The sequence below is a fragment of the Falco naumanni genome, chromosome 2 (assembly GCF_017639655.2).
Source record: "Falco naumanni isolate bFalNau1 chromosome 2, bFalNau1.pat, whole genome shotgun sequence".
Lineage (NCBI taxonomy): Eukaryota > Metazoa > Chordata > Aves > Falconiformes > Falconidae > Falco > Falco naumanni.
The window spans coordinates 35,323,171-35,342,686 of NC_054055.1; the positions used below are offsets into that span (position 1 = coordinate 35,323,171).

The 19,516-nt window shown below is 41.4% G+C and overlaps 1 protein-coding gene across 6 annotated transcripts in view; it reads left to right on the forward strand.

Moving 5' to 3' along the window:
* The window catches only part of ELF1 (E74 like ETS transcription factor 1), a 96,964-nt gene that overhangs the window by 72,098 nt on the left and 5,350 nt on the right, over positions 1-19,516 (forward strand). For all 6 annotated transcript variants that reach the window (XM_040583994.1, XM_040583998.1, XM_040583995.1 and 3 more), the window contains 4 exons: positions 37-201; positions 4,990-5,073; positions 7,423-7,615; positions 8,715-9,182. In XM_040583994.1, the coding sequence (XP_040439928.1) occupies positions 37-201; positions 4,990-5,073; positions 7,423-7,615; positions 8,715-9,182 (910 nt within the window). The remainder of the gene's footprint in view (positions 1-36; positions 202-4,989; positions 5,074-7,422; positions 7,616-8,714; positions 9,183-19,516) is intronic.

Below are 19,516 nucleotides of genomic sequence, written 5' to 3' on the forward strand. Positions count from 1 at the left end.
TGTGTAAAAATATTCCTATTGTCTGTTTCCCTTAAGCAACGATGTTTGGTGCAACTGATGATGATGATATGGTGGCTCCTATTACACATGTGTCAGTCACGCTTGATGGGATCCCCGAGGTGGTGGAAGTTCACCAAGCCCCAGACCCCTATGCTGAATCACCAGAGACTCCAGAATTTGAACAACCAAAGAAGAAAAAAGGTAAGATGCTACTGGAAAACAGTGGCGTGGAGTAGGAGAGCTGTGGGGTGGCATGCTCGCTTCCCCTGCGGGTGACTGGAACCATTTTGAACTCAGCTAGAAATACAGAGAAAGCATTTTCTTACTGTGTAGTGGGAGCACAGATGCTGGTGCTTAGATACTAGTTTTGGGCAGGTAGCAATGATGGCTTATCCCATAGGAAACAGGAATCTCTGCTTGTGCCTATTTATAGTTTCTTCTTACAAGCAAAATTGCAATACAAGCTATAGAGCTTTTGTTTCTGTGAATCCTGAAGTACTTTAGTTAGCTCTTGTTTAGATTCAGTTAAAGATACTTGGTCTGTTCAGAATATGGGATGAGAATGAGGAGGGTTTTTTAGCTTTTGTTAAATACGAGCAGTTTAATTTTATGTTTTTTTAAATAGTTGCGTGCTTATAGTGTTAGTCCCACATGCGGTAGATAGCATTTACAGTGATGTTCCGTTGGAGTCAGTGCTGTGCTAAAGAGTAAAGAACTGGTTTTAATCAGACTTTCTGCTCCTGTTTTCCCATCACGCTTCAGCATGAATCCCATCAGAGGTCCTGAAGCTGATGTCTACAGAGAAGGGAGTCGTGTGGTGCAGGCAGCTGTAAAATGTTGTTGCAACAAATCTAAAAGAAACACACGCACACCCCCACCCCCCCCCCAAAAAAAAAAAAGATAAACCAAGAGAGTGAATTTTCTGGAACTAATCCTAGGGCTGAATCAGAGGATGAGGACTTTGACAGGTTCCCTTGCAAAACAAAAGCCTTTCAGAGCACGGCTCCTGCTGCCCAGCCATATTCCTGCTGAGTGAGAGTGCATTTTTCTGCTACTTTTGTTGCTACTTCATAATGGTGAGAGTCATTATCTGTGAGAGATGGCATATGGGCCTGTGGAGATCTTAGGGAAGTCTTCTGAGCCCCATGTGCGTCACAGGGTCTGGTAGGGATGGGTGTGGGTTGGGAAGTCTCAGATTCCTGTAAGAAAGCTGAACTGAAACCACTGTGGAGGAGAGCTTTACCAGCAGCTGCCCTGAGAGTGCTGCTGGGGAAACTACCGTGCTGTGTGCACTACTGTGAGATAACCAACCGTAAGAGGATTTTAAACTGTTTTTTTGGTTTTGTTCTTTTCTTTTCTTCTTCTTTTTAATGTTGGCTGCTATGTAGGTCAAAACAAGGAGCCACTGTTTGCCAGACATTTAACCTCTTTGGCTTGATGCTTTCATATACCCTCTTCTGTGTTGTGCTTCTGCTTACTCCCACTCCTTCCTCCTCCCTAGCTGTAGGTTAGAAAACCAGTTGCTTTACAGCAAACGTGTGCTTGTTTTTGGCAGTTACACCACACAGAAAAAATACTAGAAAAGATGCATCAGCTTACTGTTTCATTAACTACTGGTTTTCAATGAAGTTGAGACTTCACAAGGTAGATGGTATGGTCTGAGTGATGTTGAAGTGTTACTTCAAACTCAGGGATTTATTAGGCTTTGGTGTACAACAACTGCTGCAAAATGTTACTAATTTTGTAGGGTACTTGAGGATGAGGTGCAGTGTGGTGTGGTGTTCTTTTATTATTTTTTTTAAGTGCAGTGTGTTTCCCTTCCTTTGGTCAGTTTTGCTCTATCCATACCACTCATGAATTATATAGACTTCTAGCGTATATAACCCATCAACTAAACTTTCATTGTTTCATTGTGTTAAGTCATAAGGGCATTTCTTTAATTGTGCAGAGCATTGCCAGCTGAGCCAGAACAGCACTGCCAAGTAGAAGTCCTCCAAGAATGCGGTCTGCAGAAGTGATGGGGTGGTTTCACTTCTTTTTCCTTGCAAGCCTTACTGCTGCAGCAGGAGAGTCGTATCCACCCATCTGCTCAAACCCATGTTCAGCTTCGTGTTTGTATTCGTGAATGTCAGAAAGACAGGAAAAGCAAAGGGATCTCAGAGAAAGAAACTTGGAATTTTGCTATACTAATATCTTCGGTCTCGTATTTGCTTTGGGAAGTGTATGGCAGTACGTGGTCACATAAGTTATATACACGTTATATTTTAGATATATACTGTTTATTGTAGTTTTACATTTTACATTGTTTTTTTTTTAAACAAAACCCACTTAAAACAGTGCAAGAAAATGTATTTAACTTTTTCTGGTATGGTGTAAAATATTGAGCATCTCGCTGCCTAAATATCACATTAATTTGTAGCATGAATTTCTGACCTGAAGTGGTTTTGCAGCCATGGAAAGTGGAAATATCAATTATAAATCCAATTAGCTATACAAAATTATTTTAGCCCCACATAAGGCTTAGCTTTTGCACATTCTTCATACTTCCTCTTTGTCAAATTCTCTCCTAAAAAGGAGTTCAGCAATGTACTCTGAAAATCAACAAATTCATGCTCTATTGAACCAAAGGAGGAAGTGTGCTAACACTTAATATGCTATCAGAAAATACTTTCCTCTCAACAAAGGAAACATATATGTCACTGTTAAGTGGGGGTTTTTTTGATGGTATCAGTAAGTGCTTGGAGATTATAGCTCACAGTGTAGTCTAAAACCATCATCTAAAGTATCTCTAGCCCAGATACAGAGCTTCAATACCTTTCTTCAATACCTTTCTGTAAACGAGTTTCATGTTCTTCACTGATTTACAATTTTGGATGGGTGTCTGGTAGAGGATTGTCCAAATAGGATGTCCTGAATTAGTGTAGTCTGAATCTGAAGTAAGAGAGCCTAGAATTGCTGTAGCATTAGTATTCATATTTAATAAATTCAAAGTGCATAAATTACATGTGATCAGTATATATGTTTCCTGAAGCTGACCAGCAGTAGTTCAGTCATGACCTAATTTTGCTCTCATCTGCTTCATTTTCTTTTAAGACCTGATCTCATTTGAACAGAAGGTGATTAATGACATCAAAATGACACTCCTCACTCCTTAATGGTGTACATTTACACCTGTACAAGAGAGGAAACAAGATGAGCACCCAGCAAGGTCTTCCCATGACACAACTCTAAGGGGAGGAAAGCACTTAGCCAGTTACCCTGAGGAACTTCCTGTGCAGTAGAAGCTGATCTATACAAGAGTTGACTTCATCTAGACATTTTAGGGAAGACAGAAGTTTCTGCAACCTGTAATGGTGAGCAGAACAAAGCTGCTAAAAATGTACTCCAGTAGTTCTTTGTCCTTTCATATAAGTGGAAAAAACCCAGTATTGTAGGATTTCCTCCCTCCCATCTTCACTCAAATCAAGGAAGACATTGCTGGCCAAAAAGATGGCTGAACTTTGTGTCCCATCTTCAGTCACTAATCCTGTCTGAATGGAAGCAAGAAAATTGAAGGACTCCAGGCTTTACTAGAGTTTCCTCACTGTAGCTCTCTCAACTAGCTATCCCTCCTCCCCCATGCCCTGTCAAAAAAAATTAGAAAGAAAAAGGTGCAAAGGTGGACTTAGCAAGGCTGCTTATGTCAAAAGGTGAGTGCTCAAGCCAGTGTTTCTTATGCTTCTTTATAGATACTTGGAAATCTAGAACAAAGCAGACAGCACAGGCTGGCACTGAGCATTTTTTTCAGAGCCAGTGAAAAACCCTCGCTCTTAACTGCAGCAGAGCTGTTTCCGTAGTAAAACAGCCCCTGACAACAAAACCAAAAATGGAACATCATAGTTTATGAGATTGCACAGGTCTATTGGTCTTGTCTGCTTAGAACATCGACTCTTTGGAAATTCAATAAATAGAGAAAAAGAAAAATATTTTTCTTTAGATCTTTAATTATAACAATATCCTACTGGATTAGAAATATGTTTCTCCAAGTCCAGTGTTTGCTTGGTCTATTCTGCCTCTCAAAAGAGCAAAGATAGTATGTGAATAATGTAGGTATTGCCAATGTATTAAGGGATCACCGCAAAACCTGATAAGAGAAATTTTTATTTTACAAAAAAGGTCTGAAGGTTTCTGATGAATTGCATTACCTGTAAAAGCTGCCGTTGTAGGGAATGAGAATTAATAAAGGGAATAGGTTCAAGGTTTTATATTGAAGAATACTTCAACATGACTTGTATTTTTCACTCCACTTATGTTTAGGTAGTTGATTTCTCCACATTTTCAGAGGAATACTCTTCATTCTTCTCATTGGTTGTAACTAACTTTTTTCTTTCAGCCTTCCTCACCAGATGGAGCCACCATGCTTATGACTTAAAAACTAGTGGTTTTTTGGAGCCTGTTACTGGTTCTGCTGGTCTTAACATACAAACAAGTGATTTTCCTTTACCTGTAGCCACTGTTGAGAAAGATGTAAAAAACAGTAGGACTGAGAAATATTTTTTTCACATGATAGTTTGCTGCTGTAAGTGGAGACTTCCAATCTATTAACAAGCAGACAACCTTGTTTCATCCATAAATTCCATTTTGCTGATGAGTGAACAAGATAGTGCTCTGTATTTTATCTAGCTTTTCCTGTTTAAACTCTTGGCCACAAGAATTAATAGGTTATTCTTCTCATCTGTTTTAAATGCTCTTAAGAGTACCTAAAAAGCCACAGAAATTTCCAAGGTACATGGACTTTGGGAACACAAGCATAACCTCTACTAGTAGTACACTAAGAGCATAGGCACTCCAATCCTGCTGAGAAATTGAAAAAGTTCAGTGTAGAACTGGACTCCTAAATAGAAATGGAATCCTCTCTGAACTGGGGAAACAAATCTCTTTCCTTTTTAGGTCCTTGTTCTTTTTTATTTCCTTTTTTTTTAAGCTGCAGTTACTGGTGTTTTATTTCAGGGAAGAAGCCAAAACCATCTCGTCCTGAGTCCCCTACTACAACTCCAAACATATCTGTGAAAAAGAAAAACAAAGATGGAAAGGGTAAGTCCAAGAGTTGTCACTGAAGTTTTTAAAAGAACATTGTTTCTGAGAGACCTGTGAAAAGAAAAAGTTCGCAAGACATCTTGTGATGTAAAACCAGGCCTTATGCTCAGGGGTGGTTAACATCACATCTTAAGGCAAGTAAAAAATTCAGCACATGAGATTTCTTGGTGAAATACTCAGTTTCTTAGGAGAATAACATATTTGTGACTTCAATTGCAAGAGCTCTTGGAAACTCTTCAAGCTCCCACAGAGGCTGCTGTGTTTTGAGTGAAGTCTTGGGGAGCGCTTTTGCATTGTATTAGTGTTTCTTGGGCTGTGGTTGTTTTGACAGATGATCTTTGAAAACGTTTTCCATCTGTGTGTGTCTAATTCTGCATGAGGAGCTAATCAAGGCTGCCAGTTGGCAGCAGGAAGTACCAAGCCCTGAATTTTGAGGAAACTTATAACCCAGCTTGAAGACTTGGGCAGAAAACTTGGGGTTTTGATACTTCTTTCATTCCAGTGTGTTTAAAAGGAAGAAAGAAAATAAATGCCAAATAACTGATACAATAAATAATTTCTATCAGATGGAACTGTTCAGTAGTGCTTGTCAGCTTTCTCAACAATTTCATTGCTTTGCTCTTGGGTCCAGCACCCACACCTGTCCCTGGGCTGGGTTTGAATGGCAGCCTGATGCCCTAGGTCTCACTAGGTTCTGCTGCGCTCAATGGGAGCTGGAAATGAGCCTCCTTTGTGTCACCGCAAGTGCCTGCCCACACACCTAGGGACTGATGTGCTTGCATGTGTGCAATACTTGCCAGGACAGAAGTCCAGCCAAACCTGGAAGGTGGTGGCATAAGACTCTAGAAATCGGAAAAAATCCCTACACTGGTGGTTTTTTTTAATTACTATTTTGAAGAGGTATTTTCGGCAATAACAGGAGAAAAAATTACTGCTGGCAAGTAATAAATATTTAACAGGTTGATGCTAGCAATTTTGAGTATGCATTTTTGCTTTCTTTTTATAAATTAAAATCTAATTTTTAAGTAAAAATGAAAGAAAAGTATCAGAGGAATCTCCAAGTAACGCTCAAATTAAATAATAGAAAATATTAAAGCAGCTAGCCAACAAATTAAAAGGCAGAAGAGTAATGTTTCTGTTGATGATAGCAAGGATGCACCATATTTCACATTTGTCCATTGTTACAAAATTGCTAATTCAGAAAGAATTAAAAAGGAGTGTGTTGCCTGAAACCACTGCCTGTTATGAAAAAAGATACAACAAAAGCATTTGTTTTGCATTTTGAGGAACATAGAGTTGAAGTAAAAGGGATATTAATATAACTGGCCATGGTAGGGAAGCAGCTACAAAATCATGAGTTGCCTGTCCCAGTAGCCACAATGTTCCCCTAAGCTAAAATGCCAAGGCTACTTGTGGGAGTTGATACTTTCATACAAGAAGTTTTTTCTTCCTTTCTCAGACTAAAACCATATCACTAAGAAGCTTGTGTACAGCTTCAGGTGTCCCAAAGAACATCAGACACCAAAAGCTTTAAAAGAAACAAGAAAAGGGTGTCATTATTTACACGAGTTTAGATTGTTTAAATGTGCTTTTGAAAAAAAAGGATATGCAAATTTTTTAGTAGTTTTAAGTATTCACAATCTGTAACTTTAATACTATTTCTTTATAAGTGGTAAACACCGAACAGATGTGGTGGATTTCCATAGATAAGTGTTTGTGTCTGCTTGTTTGTAAAGTGAAATTTGGATATTGTCTACCAACAAGTGCAAATGCTTACTGGATTAAAAAAAATCCACCTTTTCCTGAACATTTTTCTTGAAGATTTGCCTGCCTCAGCATATGCCACTGATTGCCCCATATAAATCTAATTGTTAAAAGTAAGGATTTTGTTTAGCCTTTTAAAGGATCATAACACTCACTCCATTCGGCAAAGTATTTAAGCAAGGGCTTAATTTCCAGCATTTTCAGAGGGTGGACCTGAGCATGTTCCTGTTTGAGGTAAGGCAATAGTGACTGCCTCTGTAACTGGATTAGGCAGGAGGGAAGCATTCACATAGGTGACTAATGCTGTCTGACATTGGTGCTTGGAACAGGGTGACTGTAGGTTGACTGCTACCTGACTGTAGGTTACAGACAGTGGCTAGGGTGTTTGGGCACCCAGATTATACTAACAAACAAGAATCCCTCCCCATGCCCTTCCATCACTTTTTCCTAGTCTTGATGGTTCATTACAGTGCATTTGTAAAGATACCAGCTTCTTAAATTTTAGATTATTTACATCATTAATTAAATATGATCAACTAATATTTTCTTTTCTTTCTGTGTCCTGAAATACTTTTATTTTAGGAAATACAATTTATCTCTGGGAGTTCTTACTAGCACTGCTCCAGGACAAAGCTACATGTCCTAAATATATCAAATGGACTCAAAGAGAGAAGGGCATTTTCAAACTGGTAGATTCCAAGGCTGTGTCCAGATTGTGGGGAAAACACAAAAACAAACCTGACATGAATTATGAAACAATGGGTAGAGCTCTCAGGTATGTGCATTTTTAATAATAACTGGTTTTGTTGCCTCAGTGTTTGTGTGCGTTAAATGCCTCATCTAACTTGTATAGCAACAGAAGAGAGTTAGTATTCTTGAAGTATGAATTTGGGAAATGAAGTTATTTCGGCAAAATAAGTAAGCTAACGAAAACTAACCCTTACAAACCTCAAACCCCAATCAGTCACCTTCAGTCTCAGCTCAGGTATTTTCAATGCTGCTGCAAAAACTTCATCTTCACAGTCAGCCACGAAGTAAGAGACTGAAGATTCCAAGTGTGGCAAGCCTTTTACAGAAAATTTGAATCTCTTTTCCCCAAAAAATCCAAAATTCAGGTGTATTAATGACATTATTTCTCCTTGTTGCAAATGATTCTGTTTCCAATGGAAGATGGAGTTTTAGAGTCCAGGTCTGCTTGTGCTTCTCTAAACTTGCACGTACAGACAGTTTTAAAATATCACATGCCTCTGCCTATTGGGCTGGAATTTTTCTCACACATAAGAGACTGCAAAGCAGGCAGACATCCATGAAACTTCAGTCTTACCTGCTGATTGATAATCGTCCAACTGAGCAGCTATGCATTTATTTTCATTTCCATTCGCCCCTCACCTCAGTGTGCATAATTTCAAATTGTCATATTAATTTTTAAATATAACATAAGTAGTGCTCTCCTATTCCCTTTGCTCTGTTGTAGCTAAAATGTCTGCCTGTGCTCACTGGTGAGTAAGCATGAATTCAGGTAATGAAAGAACTGTATGAGTCAAGAATTGCGAGTTTCATGCAACCTTTAAAGAGTATGAATTGATGGCAGAGCTGCAAAGTCAGAGTTTTTATCTTTTTCCTCAGTTACCTGAGTTTGAAGTTAAAAGATTACAAGAAATACCAGTAAAAGAAAGTTGTTTGAGAAAGAAATAACGCTATTAAATTGGCCACTCCTTTAAAATGAAGAAACTAGGCACTTAAAATATTGTTTACTTGTTACTGCTGGTCTTATTTTCTGGGGGTTTTGTTACCTTTTTTGGGGGTAGGGGTTGGTTGGATTGTTTGGGGTTTTTTGCAAAAAACACTGTGAAATGTGTGTACGCTTTACACAGATACTATTACCAAAGAGGAATACTGGCTAAAGTAGAAGGTCAGCGCCTAGTGTATCAGTTTAAAGAAATGCCAAAAGATCTCGTCTATATAGATGATGAAGATGCAAGCCCTAGCACTGAATCATCAGATTCGACTCTGCTCTCAACTGCTGCCGCCAATAGAAACCAGTCGAGCAGATCTAGAGCATCTGCAAACGCGGGGACAAAGGGAGGATCAACCACAGTGCTAAAAACAGGAAACTCGAAGCCTGCTAAACTGAAGGAGCATGTAGAAGTTGCACAGCAGCAGACACCTGGCTTGACTTCAGAAGTTTTGAGGACAATGCAGTCTCCGCAGCCAGTACATCCCACTCAGCTTTTTCGGACAGTTCATGTAATGCAGCCATTGCAGTCCCTCCCGGAAGGACATGCAGCCGTAACTAGTAGTGTTCCAGATGAAACATTAAATCCCTCAGTTCAGAATATAAGGTAAGAAAATGTATAGAAAATAAATGTATGAATAATAATAAATTCACTGGATGATGGCTAGATAGACTAGATTGTTTGTTGTGCTTCAGAAAAATGCTCATCTCCCAGTTTTGTAGAAGTGAAATGATACCTTTGTGGCTGATCCTAGGAACTGGGAGTTACAGCATACTGTGACGTGTACACTCATAAATGCTCGCCTTTAGTGGAGGGAAGGGCATCTTTCCTGCAGTATTAGGCCTGATGCAAATCCTTTAGAGAGGAAAAATACACAACTTCTCTTTTAAATAGGTGTTGTCAGTTCTGTCACGCAGCAGAGGCAGTGTTTTCATAGCTCCCCTTTTTCACTGACTGATGTCTTTGCTTTTGAATTACACAGTGTGTTTGCATGATCCCTTCAAAAAGATTTTCCTTCTTCTTAATTTTTCTTCAGAATTTTTTGTCATCTCTTTCATCTTTTTTTACTGTTCCCAGTTAAAACAATGGAGAACTCCATGTTACGTACTCTAGCATTTTGCTGCTGTTACAAGAACATGTTCTTTTGATTTTAGAAAACAATTAACAGAATAATCTCATGGGAGCTGTGTATCTGCAGACTATTTTGGGAGACAGTCATGCTTCAACGCTTAATTTGTCAATCAACTGGCTAACACTACACAGTGTTTAAGCATCAGAACTCCTTTGCACCTAATCCTTAGTAGCAATGCCCTTATTGAAGAGGCTTTAAAAACAATCATTTAAGCCTAGTTTTACCCTAGCCTGAGTCATCCCCTGATGGAGCTTGTTCATCTCCACTGACTACAAAAGACCTAAACCAAATAAATGTTCTTGCAATGTAGGCCCCTCACAGGAATGTCAGAGTTGTCTCTGATGATTCTGGACCTTAAAGCTGTTTCAGGAAAGCTTCAGGATATAATTCAGGAGGGGCACGTTCTTAATGAGTTATGAACGTGGGGTTTTTTTGAGGTTTACTGTGTTAACATCACCATTATAATGGTTTTGATTTTGTGCTGCAAAATGGCAGTAATGCTATTTCTTGCTCCCTTCCTCTGTTCTTTCCTTTGAAAATTACATCCAGAGTCACCAATGGATTTGGAGTGGTATTAGCTGTCTGAAGTTAACTAGGCAAGTTTGTCAGAGCGAAGACACTGAGACCAAATAATTTCTTCATTTCCAAAGAAAAAGTTTTGCTTCCTTCATCTCTGCTACTAAAGGGATGCTGTAAAATCTACCCAGTTATTACAACTCCACTTACATAAAAGGAAAATCCAAATAGCAGTAACAACTAGGTTTTTCAGAGGAACTGAAATTGTTTAGATTTGTTAAGATTGTTAGCCTCCAGTGTGTGATATAATAAAATCAATAAGAAATGCTTTTGGAGATAACCAAGTTGTTGAGGAAGCTGAACATTTGTATACGGGAAATTACAGACCAAGACTGCAGCTTCAGTCCAGAAAAAAAGTTATATTATCTCTTCTTTCCTTGGGGTGAAAAACCCCAAACTTTAAAATTATCCCTGGACTTCCTAGTTTGAATCCTGTTTCTTTTATTTACTTAAAAATTATGAAATGTTTTCATTCATGCTGCAATATCAAAAATTCGCACTGAAAAGAGAAATTTTACTGGTTAGTAAAGGCTGCAAGGGAATAAATACGTTGGGCCATGAAAGCAAAAATATTTTTCATAGTTACTGGTAAGCACTAAAACAAACTGGAAGGAGTTAATGTTTTTAAGCAGGCAATACAGGGTTCCCTGGTCAGCAGGAGAGCACCTGAAGAGCAGCACAAAGGAATTCCAGCCAGTAGGTCAGCTTCATTGGGGCCCAACTTAAATGCCTCTGTGTAAACAGAGGTAGTATGGGGAATAAACAAGAGGAGTCAGAGACATGTGCCCGCCTGCAGGGCTATGATCTTGTTGTCATCGAGGAGATCTGGTGGGATGGCTCATATGGCTGCAGTGCTGAGATGGAAGGATACGGGCTCTTTAAGAAAGACAGGCAGGGGAGACAAGGAGGGAGTGTCACCCACTGTGTCAATGACCAGCTGGAGTGCACAGAACTTTGCCTGGGGATGGTTGAGGATCCATGAGTTTATGGATCAGGATTAAAGGGAGGCCAGGGACAGGTGACATTAATGGGGGTCTGCTATAGGCTGCCCAACCAGGAAGACTGAGTGGATGAGGCCCTCTATAGACAGATGGGAGCTGCCTCATGTTCACAAGCCCTGGTCCTCACAGGGGACTTCAACCACCTCGGTATCTGTTGGAGGGACAACACAGCAGAGCATAAGCAATCCAGGAGGTTCCTGGAATGCATTGATGATAACTTCCTTCTCCAAGTGGTAGAGGAAACAATGAGGGGAGGTGCTATGCTGGACCTTGTTCTCACCAACAAAGATGTCCTCATGGGCGATGTGAAGCTCAAGGGCAGCTTTGGCTGCAGTGGCAATGAAATGCTTGAGTTCAAGATCCGTAGGGCAGGGAGGAGGGCACACAGCAAGCTTGCTGCCCTGAACTACAGGAGAGCAGACCTTGGCTTCTTCAGGGATCTGCTTGCTAGAGTACCAGTGGGTAGAGCCCTGGAGGGAGGAGGCACCCAAGAAAGCCGGTTAATATCCATGGATCACCTCCTCCAAGCTCAGGAGGGATGCATCCCAACAAAGAAGTCCGGCAAAAATGCCAGGAGGCCTGCATGAACAAACAAGGGGCTCCTGGACAACTCAAACACAAAAAGGAATCCTACAGAGGCTGGAAACAAGGACAAGTGGCCTGGGAGGAATACAGAGAAACTGTCTGAGCAGCCAGGGAGCAGGCTAGGAAAGTTAAAGTTTGATAGAGTTAAATCTGGCCAGAGACATGAAGGGCAACAAGAGCTAGGTACCTCAGTGATAAAAGGAAGACTAGGGAAAAAGTGAGCCCTTTCTGGAAGGAAACAGGAGACCTGGTTACCCAGGACATGGAAAAGGCTGAGGTACTCAGTGACTTTTTTGCCATGCTCTTCACTGGCAAGGGCTCCAGCCACAGCGTCCAAGTCGTGGAAGGCAAAGGCAGGGACTGGGAGAATGAAGACACACACAGACACACAGACATGCAGACACACAGACACCCTCCTCCTCAAGATCAGGTTTGAGAACATCTAAGGAACCTGAAGGTGTGCACGTCCATGGGACCTGATGAGATGCATCCGTGGGTCCCAAGGGAACTGGCGGATGAAGTTGCTAAGCTACTATCCATTGTATTTGAGAAGTCATGGCAGTCCAGTGAAGTTCCCTTGAACTGGAAAAGGGGAAACAACCCCCATTTTTAAAAAGGGAAAAAAGGAAGACCCCGGGGGAACTACAGGCCGGTCAGTCTTACCTCTGTGCCTGGTAAGATCATAGAGCAGATCCTCCTGGAAACTATGCTAAGGTACATGGAAAATAAGGAGGTGGTTGGGGACAGCCAACACGGCTTCACTAAGGGCAAACCGTGCTTGACAAATCTGATGGCCTTCTACAAGGGGGTTACAGCTTTGGTAGATGAGGGAAGAGCAGCTGACACCATCTCTCTCTGGACTTGTGTAAAGCATTTGACATCCTTGTGTCTAAACTGGAGAGACGTGGATTTGATGTGTGGACCACTTAGTGGGTAAGGAATTGGCTGGGTGGTCGTGCTCAAAGAGTTGCAGTCAGTGGTTTGATGTCCAAGTGGAGACCAGGGAAAGGTAGGATACCTCAGGGGTTGGTACTGGGAACAGTGCTGTTCCAACATCTTTGTCAGTGATATGGACACTGGGATTTAGTGCACCCTCAGCAAGTCTGCTGATGACACCAAGCTGTGTGGTGCGGTTGACGTGCTGGAGGGAAGGGATGCCATCCAGAGGGACCTTGACAGCCTTGAGAGATGGGCCTGTGCAAACCTCATGAAGTTCAACAAAGCCAAGTGCAAGGTCCTGCATGCGGGCTGGAGCAATCCCAAGCACAAATACAGGCTGGGCAGAGAATGGACTGAGAGCAGCCCTGAGGAGAAAGCCTTGGGGGTGTTGGTGGATGAGAAGCTTGATATGGCCCAGTGATGTGTGCTTGCAGCCCAGAAAACCAACCAAATCCTGGGCCACATTGAAAGAAGCGTGGCCAGCAGGCCAAGGGAGGCGATTCTCCCCCTCTGCTCTGCTCTCATGAGACCCCACCTGAAGTACTGTGTTCAGCTCTGGGGACCCCAACAGAAGTAGGACCTTGGACCTGTTGGACCAAGTCCAGAGGAGGGCCACCAAGATGATCAGAGGGCTGGAGCATCTGCTGTGAAGAAAGGCTGAGAGAGTTGGAGTTGTTCAGCCTGGAGAAGAGAAGGCTCTGGGGAGACCTTATAGCAGCCTGTCAGTACCTAAAGGGAGCCTCCAAGAAAGCTGGAGAGGGACTTTTTACAAGGGCATGTAGTGATGGGACAAGGGATAATGGCTTTAAGCTGAAGGAGGGTAGACTGAGATTAGATATTCAGAAGAAATTCTTCAGTGTGAGGGTGATAAAACACTGGTACAAGTTGCCCAGAGCAATTGTGGATGCTCTATCCCTGGCAGGCTGGATGGGGCTTTCAGCAACCTGGTGTAGTAGAAGGTGTCCCTGCCCGTGGCAGGGGGTTGGACTGGATGATCTTTAAGGTCCCTTTGAACTCAAACCATTCTGTGATTCTTACCTGTTTTCATTCAACTTTTAATTCTAAAATGCATTATTTGAAATAAAAATGTTTTGCTTATTGTTCTAACCAACTAGAATTAGTTCAAGATGCACGTAGGGGAGGGAAGGGTTACATTTGATCAGAAGTTTATATGAAAGATAATTATAAAGAATTGGGGGGGGGGGGGGCAAGGCGGGGGGAAGAACCACTTTTGGAATTCATTTAGAAAATAAATACAAATCTACATCAAGGTTATGTCTTCCAAATTTTTAAAGCTTAGGAATGAAGCTGCTCTGTACAGAGCAATCCTATGATTTCAGGGTTGATGAAGGATTTAATTACTTGTAAAGATGAACTAGGGCAATATAGTGAAAGGGAACAAGTACAGACATAATCGAAGCTATACAGTACCATTTAAGTCAGTAGAATAATGGTGTGAAACATTCATGGGAAAAGTTCAGCAATTTGCAGAGTTAAATAGCTGTAGGCTAGACCTACACTAGGTTATGTATCAAAGACAGTATCAACAGTATCATTTTATGATATAAAAAATGGTAACAACAAACAGAAGTATCAGTAGGACCTATTAAAGCAGGCAAGAAGTTCAGCCTAACATTTGGAAAGCTGCTCAGTGACATTATGACATCCAATTATTGCATTACGGTATTTCACAGTTAGACCTTGGGCAATAAGCTAAGGGGAAAAAGGTAGTAGAGGTGATACGTATGTGAGTTTGGATGAAGTACAAGCCTTAGAGTTCTGTATTGCATTGGTTCTAATCCATTGTTCCTAACTTGAAACATTATTCCATGAAGTCTTTAATTGTACTTTCCTTATCTGTATTCCATTGGCTCTAATCCATTGTTCGTAACATAAAACATTATTACACAAAGTCTTTAATTGTACTTTCCTTAAGCAAGATGACAGTGTCTCAGATGAAGGAAAAAAGATAGACCCATCAGATCTTTTCAGTACAGTATGTAATTACTGAATGGTATGGAAGTATTGCTAATTAAGAAAGAATGTACTGTGTCTGAGCAGTTAAAGTGAAAATAAAAACCACAACCCAGGTTTTTTTGGTGTGCTTTTAACCAGGGTGGGCCAAGCTGCAAACCAAGGTGTTGGTGAGTCCTGTGCATTAGTCACTACCCATTCCAGGCTCTAAAAATAAAATTTACAACAGATACATTTCTGTCCAGTTTCAAAATGCAAACCAAAAATAGTTTGGTGAGGTAGAATGGCACACTGAACTTTTTTTGGAGCATATTTTTAGGTCTTGTTTTATAATAAGGCTAAAACAAAGGAACTAGATTTTTGGCTTTGTTCAAACTGCTGTAAACCTCTAGAAGTTGAATGTGTTTGTGTATTTGTTCTGAATTGCTGCAGTGGGGCTTCCACAGGGGTTGAAATGAATGGTCTACATGATTTGAAAACGTACAGTAGGTATGATTGCCATTACAGAATAAGAGCTGACAAACCTTCTGATGTGTGCATACTCTGTAGGGTTGTGGTTGGAGTCACTTTATAGTAGTTTAGTAGGGAAGTGTGAGGACAGATAGTAACGTTGCTTGCCATTTGGTGTTCAGAGCTTGGGGCAAGTAGATAGTCAAGGTCATTTGGGTGAAATGGCAGCCAGCATTTGGAATGATCCTCAGAAGGTTTGCTGATGCATACTGGTTAGTGGTTGGGCTCTACCTTGAAGCATGAACATCTTGGACCCATATAATTTGTCTTAATGCAATATAGCTACTACAGTTTTATTCGTATAAACGGTCTTCCCTCTTCTTCATGGAAATAAATGGTCTTCCCTCTGCAGCAGTTTGCTTTTGTTGTGTTGTGAGAAGAAAAAAAAAATAGAGAAAATATTGAGGATTTTTCACCTCAAAATAATTGGCTTCTTAACAATTAACCATATCCTTCAAAGATGAAGTCTGAACATGCATCTCCTCTGCTGAGGGACTTGGTAAAGGAATCATATTTGAAAAATGTTGTGAAGGGCTCATGTCACCATCCCTCCCCTGCACTAGGCAGTACTGCCTGGTAAAGTTTACTCCCAGAGCATTGTTGGAAGAGTGTGGTAGCTGTCCCCCAGGGCCTTTTTGCATTTCTCAAAGAAATGGGCATGGCAGTGAAAATCAGGTGTTGGTCCTTCACAGGAGACAGGTGGTGGCTTCATTTATAGCTGTACAAACCTTGTGCAGAGTTTTGTGTACTTTGAGGGGAGGGTAGTGTCTTACTCTGAAGTAGAAGTCTTGGCTTTTGGATGGCTTTTGATGGGCTTTTTGTACAAGTCTTGGTGTTGCTGTACGCGGGGGAGACAAGAAGAGTTGCTGACCAGGGATAGATGCCTCTTCTTCAGCCCCAGTGCTTAAGCAGAAAGGCTGTGATGTGGTGCTAACCAAAGCTTGGGAAATGGGGCAGGAGCAGGGTCAGGTCATGCGAACTGGGTTTTGCTGACCAGGGAAGATGTCTAGTATCCCTAGTGAGAATATTAAGAACTGCAAACTCACTGCAGTTCTGCAGGTCTAACTGCTCTGGCTTGGTGATGTAAGCAGTTATTGCAGTCTCCAGTTGTGTAACTGGGAGCAGAATTTGGCACCACATGTTTCCAGTAATAAGACAAAACCAAAAAACACCTCTCTGGATGAGCATTTTATTTCTAACTCTTTCCAATGAGCCAGCTTTTTTAAGGATGGGGGGAAAAAAAGTCTCTTTGAATTTAGCACTTGTAAAATTGTTCTGTTTAAACCAGAATGACTGATGCAGGTTGACAAGAATATCTGGTTTATTGGAATAATTGTGCTTTAGCTTGAAATTCAGAGGCACTGAAGTAGGCCTGGGATTCAGCTCCATGTTCATTGGGTTGTTTTGAGTCTAAGTGGCATCCTTTCTATTGCTCCAGAAAGTGTACCTCTCCTGTAAGGCTAGGGACTTACCTTGTCTAGGACACTGTACAAGGCTCTGAGACACCTGTGTTTGGGCAATTAAATTGCTTTCTTAAATGACTAGGGCTGCAGATAGAGAGATGCCATTTTCATTTACCTTTAATCTAGATTAGTAGTGATTTAAGTTGGAGTGTCTTCTGGATGGAGTAAAAAGAGGTTCTCATGTTACTAACGGTTCAGAGAAGATCATACTGTGAATAGTTTAAAAATATGTCTCTGTTATTGACTGTATGGGACACAGCTGAATCTTCTAGTTGGCAGATCTGTATACCAAGAAATTTGCAATTAGCCGGCTGCTGACAGATCTTGTGCAATGCTTTTGCAAACTCCAGGTTTTAAACACAATGTTTCTATCAAAATTCAGCTTATTGTTTCTTTTCTGTATTTTCAAGTTGTTATTGTGATAGCTTGGCCAGAGCATGTTAGCAGACCAGTGTCCTGACTGTTCTGTAGCTGGGGGGAAAGCTAATATAGACCACAGAGGACCAGTGGGACATGCTTTGTGTGTTCACTTCTGACTGGAGAACAGCTACATGATGAATCAGCCACAGCTTTCATCTTGAACTTTTTTGCAACCTTTGGCGTAGAAAACGTTGCAGTAATTCATCCTGAAGGTGATGCAAGTGTGGACCACAGTGGCAAGATCCTCATTCAAGAGGAGAAGGAGGTAGCTGAAGGTGAATCATGTATTTTCTGGGCACGAGCATTCTGTGTAAGAAGAGCAATGAAGCCAACAATATGCCAACAAAGTGGATTGGTCCCGATAAGCAGAGGGAATTAGCTTTGAAAGAGTGATGTCTACCCCAAGCAAACCCATATGCTTTCTGCTGTTGTTCCATAATCTGCTTCTGTGCCCAAGCTATGATGTGTTGGTAGTCTGACTGCAGCTATGCTGATGCTGAAAAATAGACAGATTTGTCTAGCATGGGTTTGTCGACTCTGAAAATGTGATTACGGCTGCTGTTCCAAATGAAGTGTCTTCATCGTGCCATATAAAGACGTTAGCTTGTGTAAGATGTGCAGTGAATGTCACTGTTAAGTTCTGTAATCACACTTTACAGCCTAGCTATATTGGTTTTGCTGGAGCTTGAATAACCACACAGACACAGGGAGGCAGTCTGGCACTGTCCTACTGAGATTTTGCATTGACTATCTGCTTTCAGTCCTTTTTCCCTGAATAAGAGGAGGAGTCAAATCTGCACAATGTCGGTTAATGTTGTAGCCCATCACTCCTCTGCCATTCATATAGGTATGCTGAATACAAAACTTCACAGGTGTCAGTCTCGGCAAAGAGCTCACTAGGCTCTCTGGGACTTCATGGAGAACATGAGTGAAGGAATACCATGCCAAGTAAGGACTTCTAGATAACTGGAAACAACTCCTGGCTAGTATTTGGAAGGCCTTACTTTGATCAGCCACCATTGGTGCACATGCTTTGTTTCTGTTTACAGTTAGACAGTAGTCTTCCGCCCGTGCAACAAGTTGGGTCTTCATTCTCCAAAGAAAGCCTGTAGTAGAAGCTCTTCAGTGTACCAACTAGCGGGCACTGTTGGAGCTGGCTTGCCACTGCTGTAGCCTTTCCCAAAGGAAGGGAAGCAGGTGATTGTTGCAAAGAGCTGATTTTTCTTGTCTCTTTAAGTGAAGCTTGACTTAATTTCAGGTTTCAGGATGGTGAAGAAAATTCCCTTCCTAAGGGAGGTGTTGGTCAGAAATAAGCTAAGGTGATCTCAGAGGGCTTCTACAAGAAACTCTTGTTTAGCTTACAGCAGGGTTTGTTTCTCAGAACAGTTTTACAATAGGGACAACTTCTATCACAGCAAAGATTTTTGTTATAACCAAACCTTTTAATTTGATTTTCCTGCAGCTGAGAAGACCTTTTCTTAAGCCCATTTCTGATTTAATTTCTGTGGTAGGTAGGAATAAGGCTGCTCACAACAGAAGGGACTTCAGGATCATCTAGACAGATTAAATTTGTTTCTGTACAATGAGAAGCTATCTACAGGAGCTCTCTTTACATATCTTTGGCACTGTCAGAAGAGGTAGGGTTTCTGCAGGTCTCAGTAGCAAAGCTTAGGAGTGTGAGTGTGCAGTTCTGAAAAATTCTGGAAAAAAGACTGTAAGACTGCGTGCGTCAGTAAAAAAGGACACCAGATTTGAGAGCCGGGTCCTCTGTCTCTGTCCTCATGATGTTAAGAGATTATCTTGTTCAGGCAAAGAGCTAGACAAGCACAGGCAAGTTCTGCCCTCCCTTTGGAGGAGGTGATGTTCAGACTGGGCATGGAGGCATCAGATGCCTCTGCCTCATGGACATCTCCCCCTAGACTGCTTAGCAGCTCCTGTCTGTATGGCTTGTGCTGTAGAAAGGCAAGTGGCTGTGGGGCAATATGTCGGGGCAAAGTGTTGATGAGTTGTTGACTCTGAAGATCATGTTCGTGAGTGCAGCTGTGGAGCAGTTTGCAGTGAGAGTAGAGCTCCTGAGCTGCATTTGGCTGATGCTTCCTATAGTCACTCAAGATTGCCTCTGGACTTGGGCATCTGAAGTACTTCTAACAAGCACATCCCACCTCTCACTGCCCTCACTCTTCCTAGTTTCATTGAATAAGTCGTTTGCAACCAGGTAGTTGAATAAATGGAGAAAGTCCCTGGAAATTCCACCGTTTATCTCAAGGCCATTGTTGCCCCTATAGCTGTAGGTTGAACAGTGGGTATGTTGGAGAAGGAATTCTCATCTGTTACCTCTCT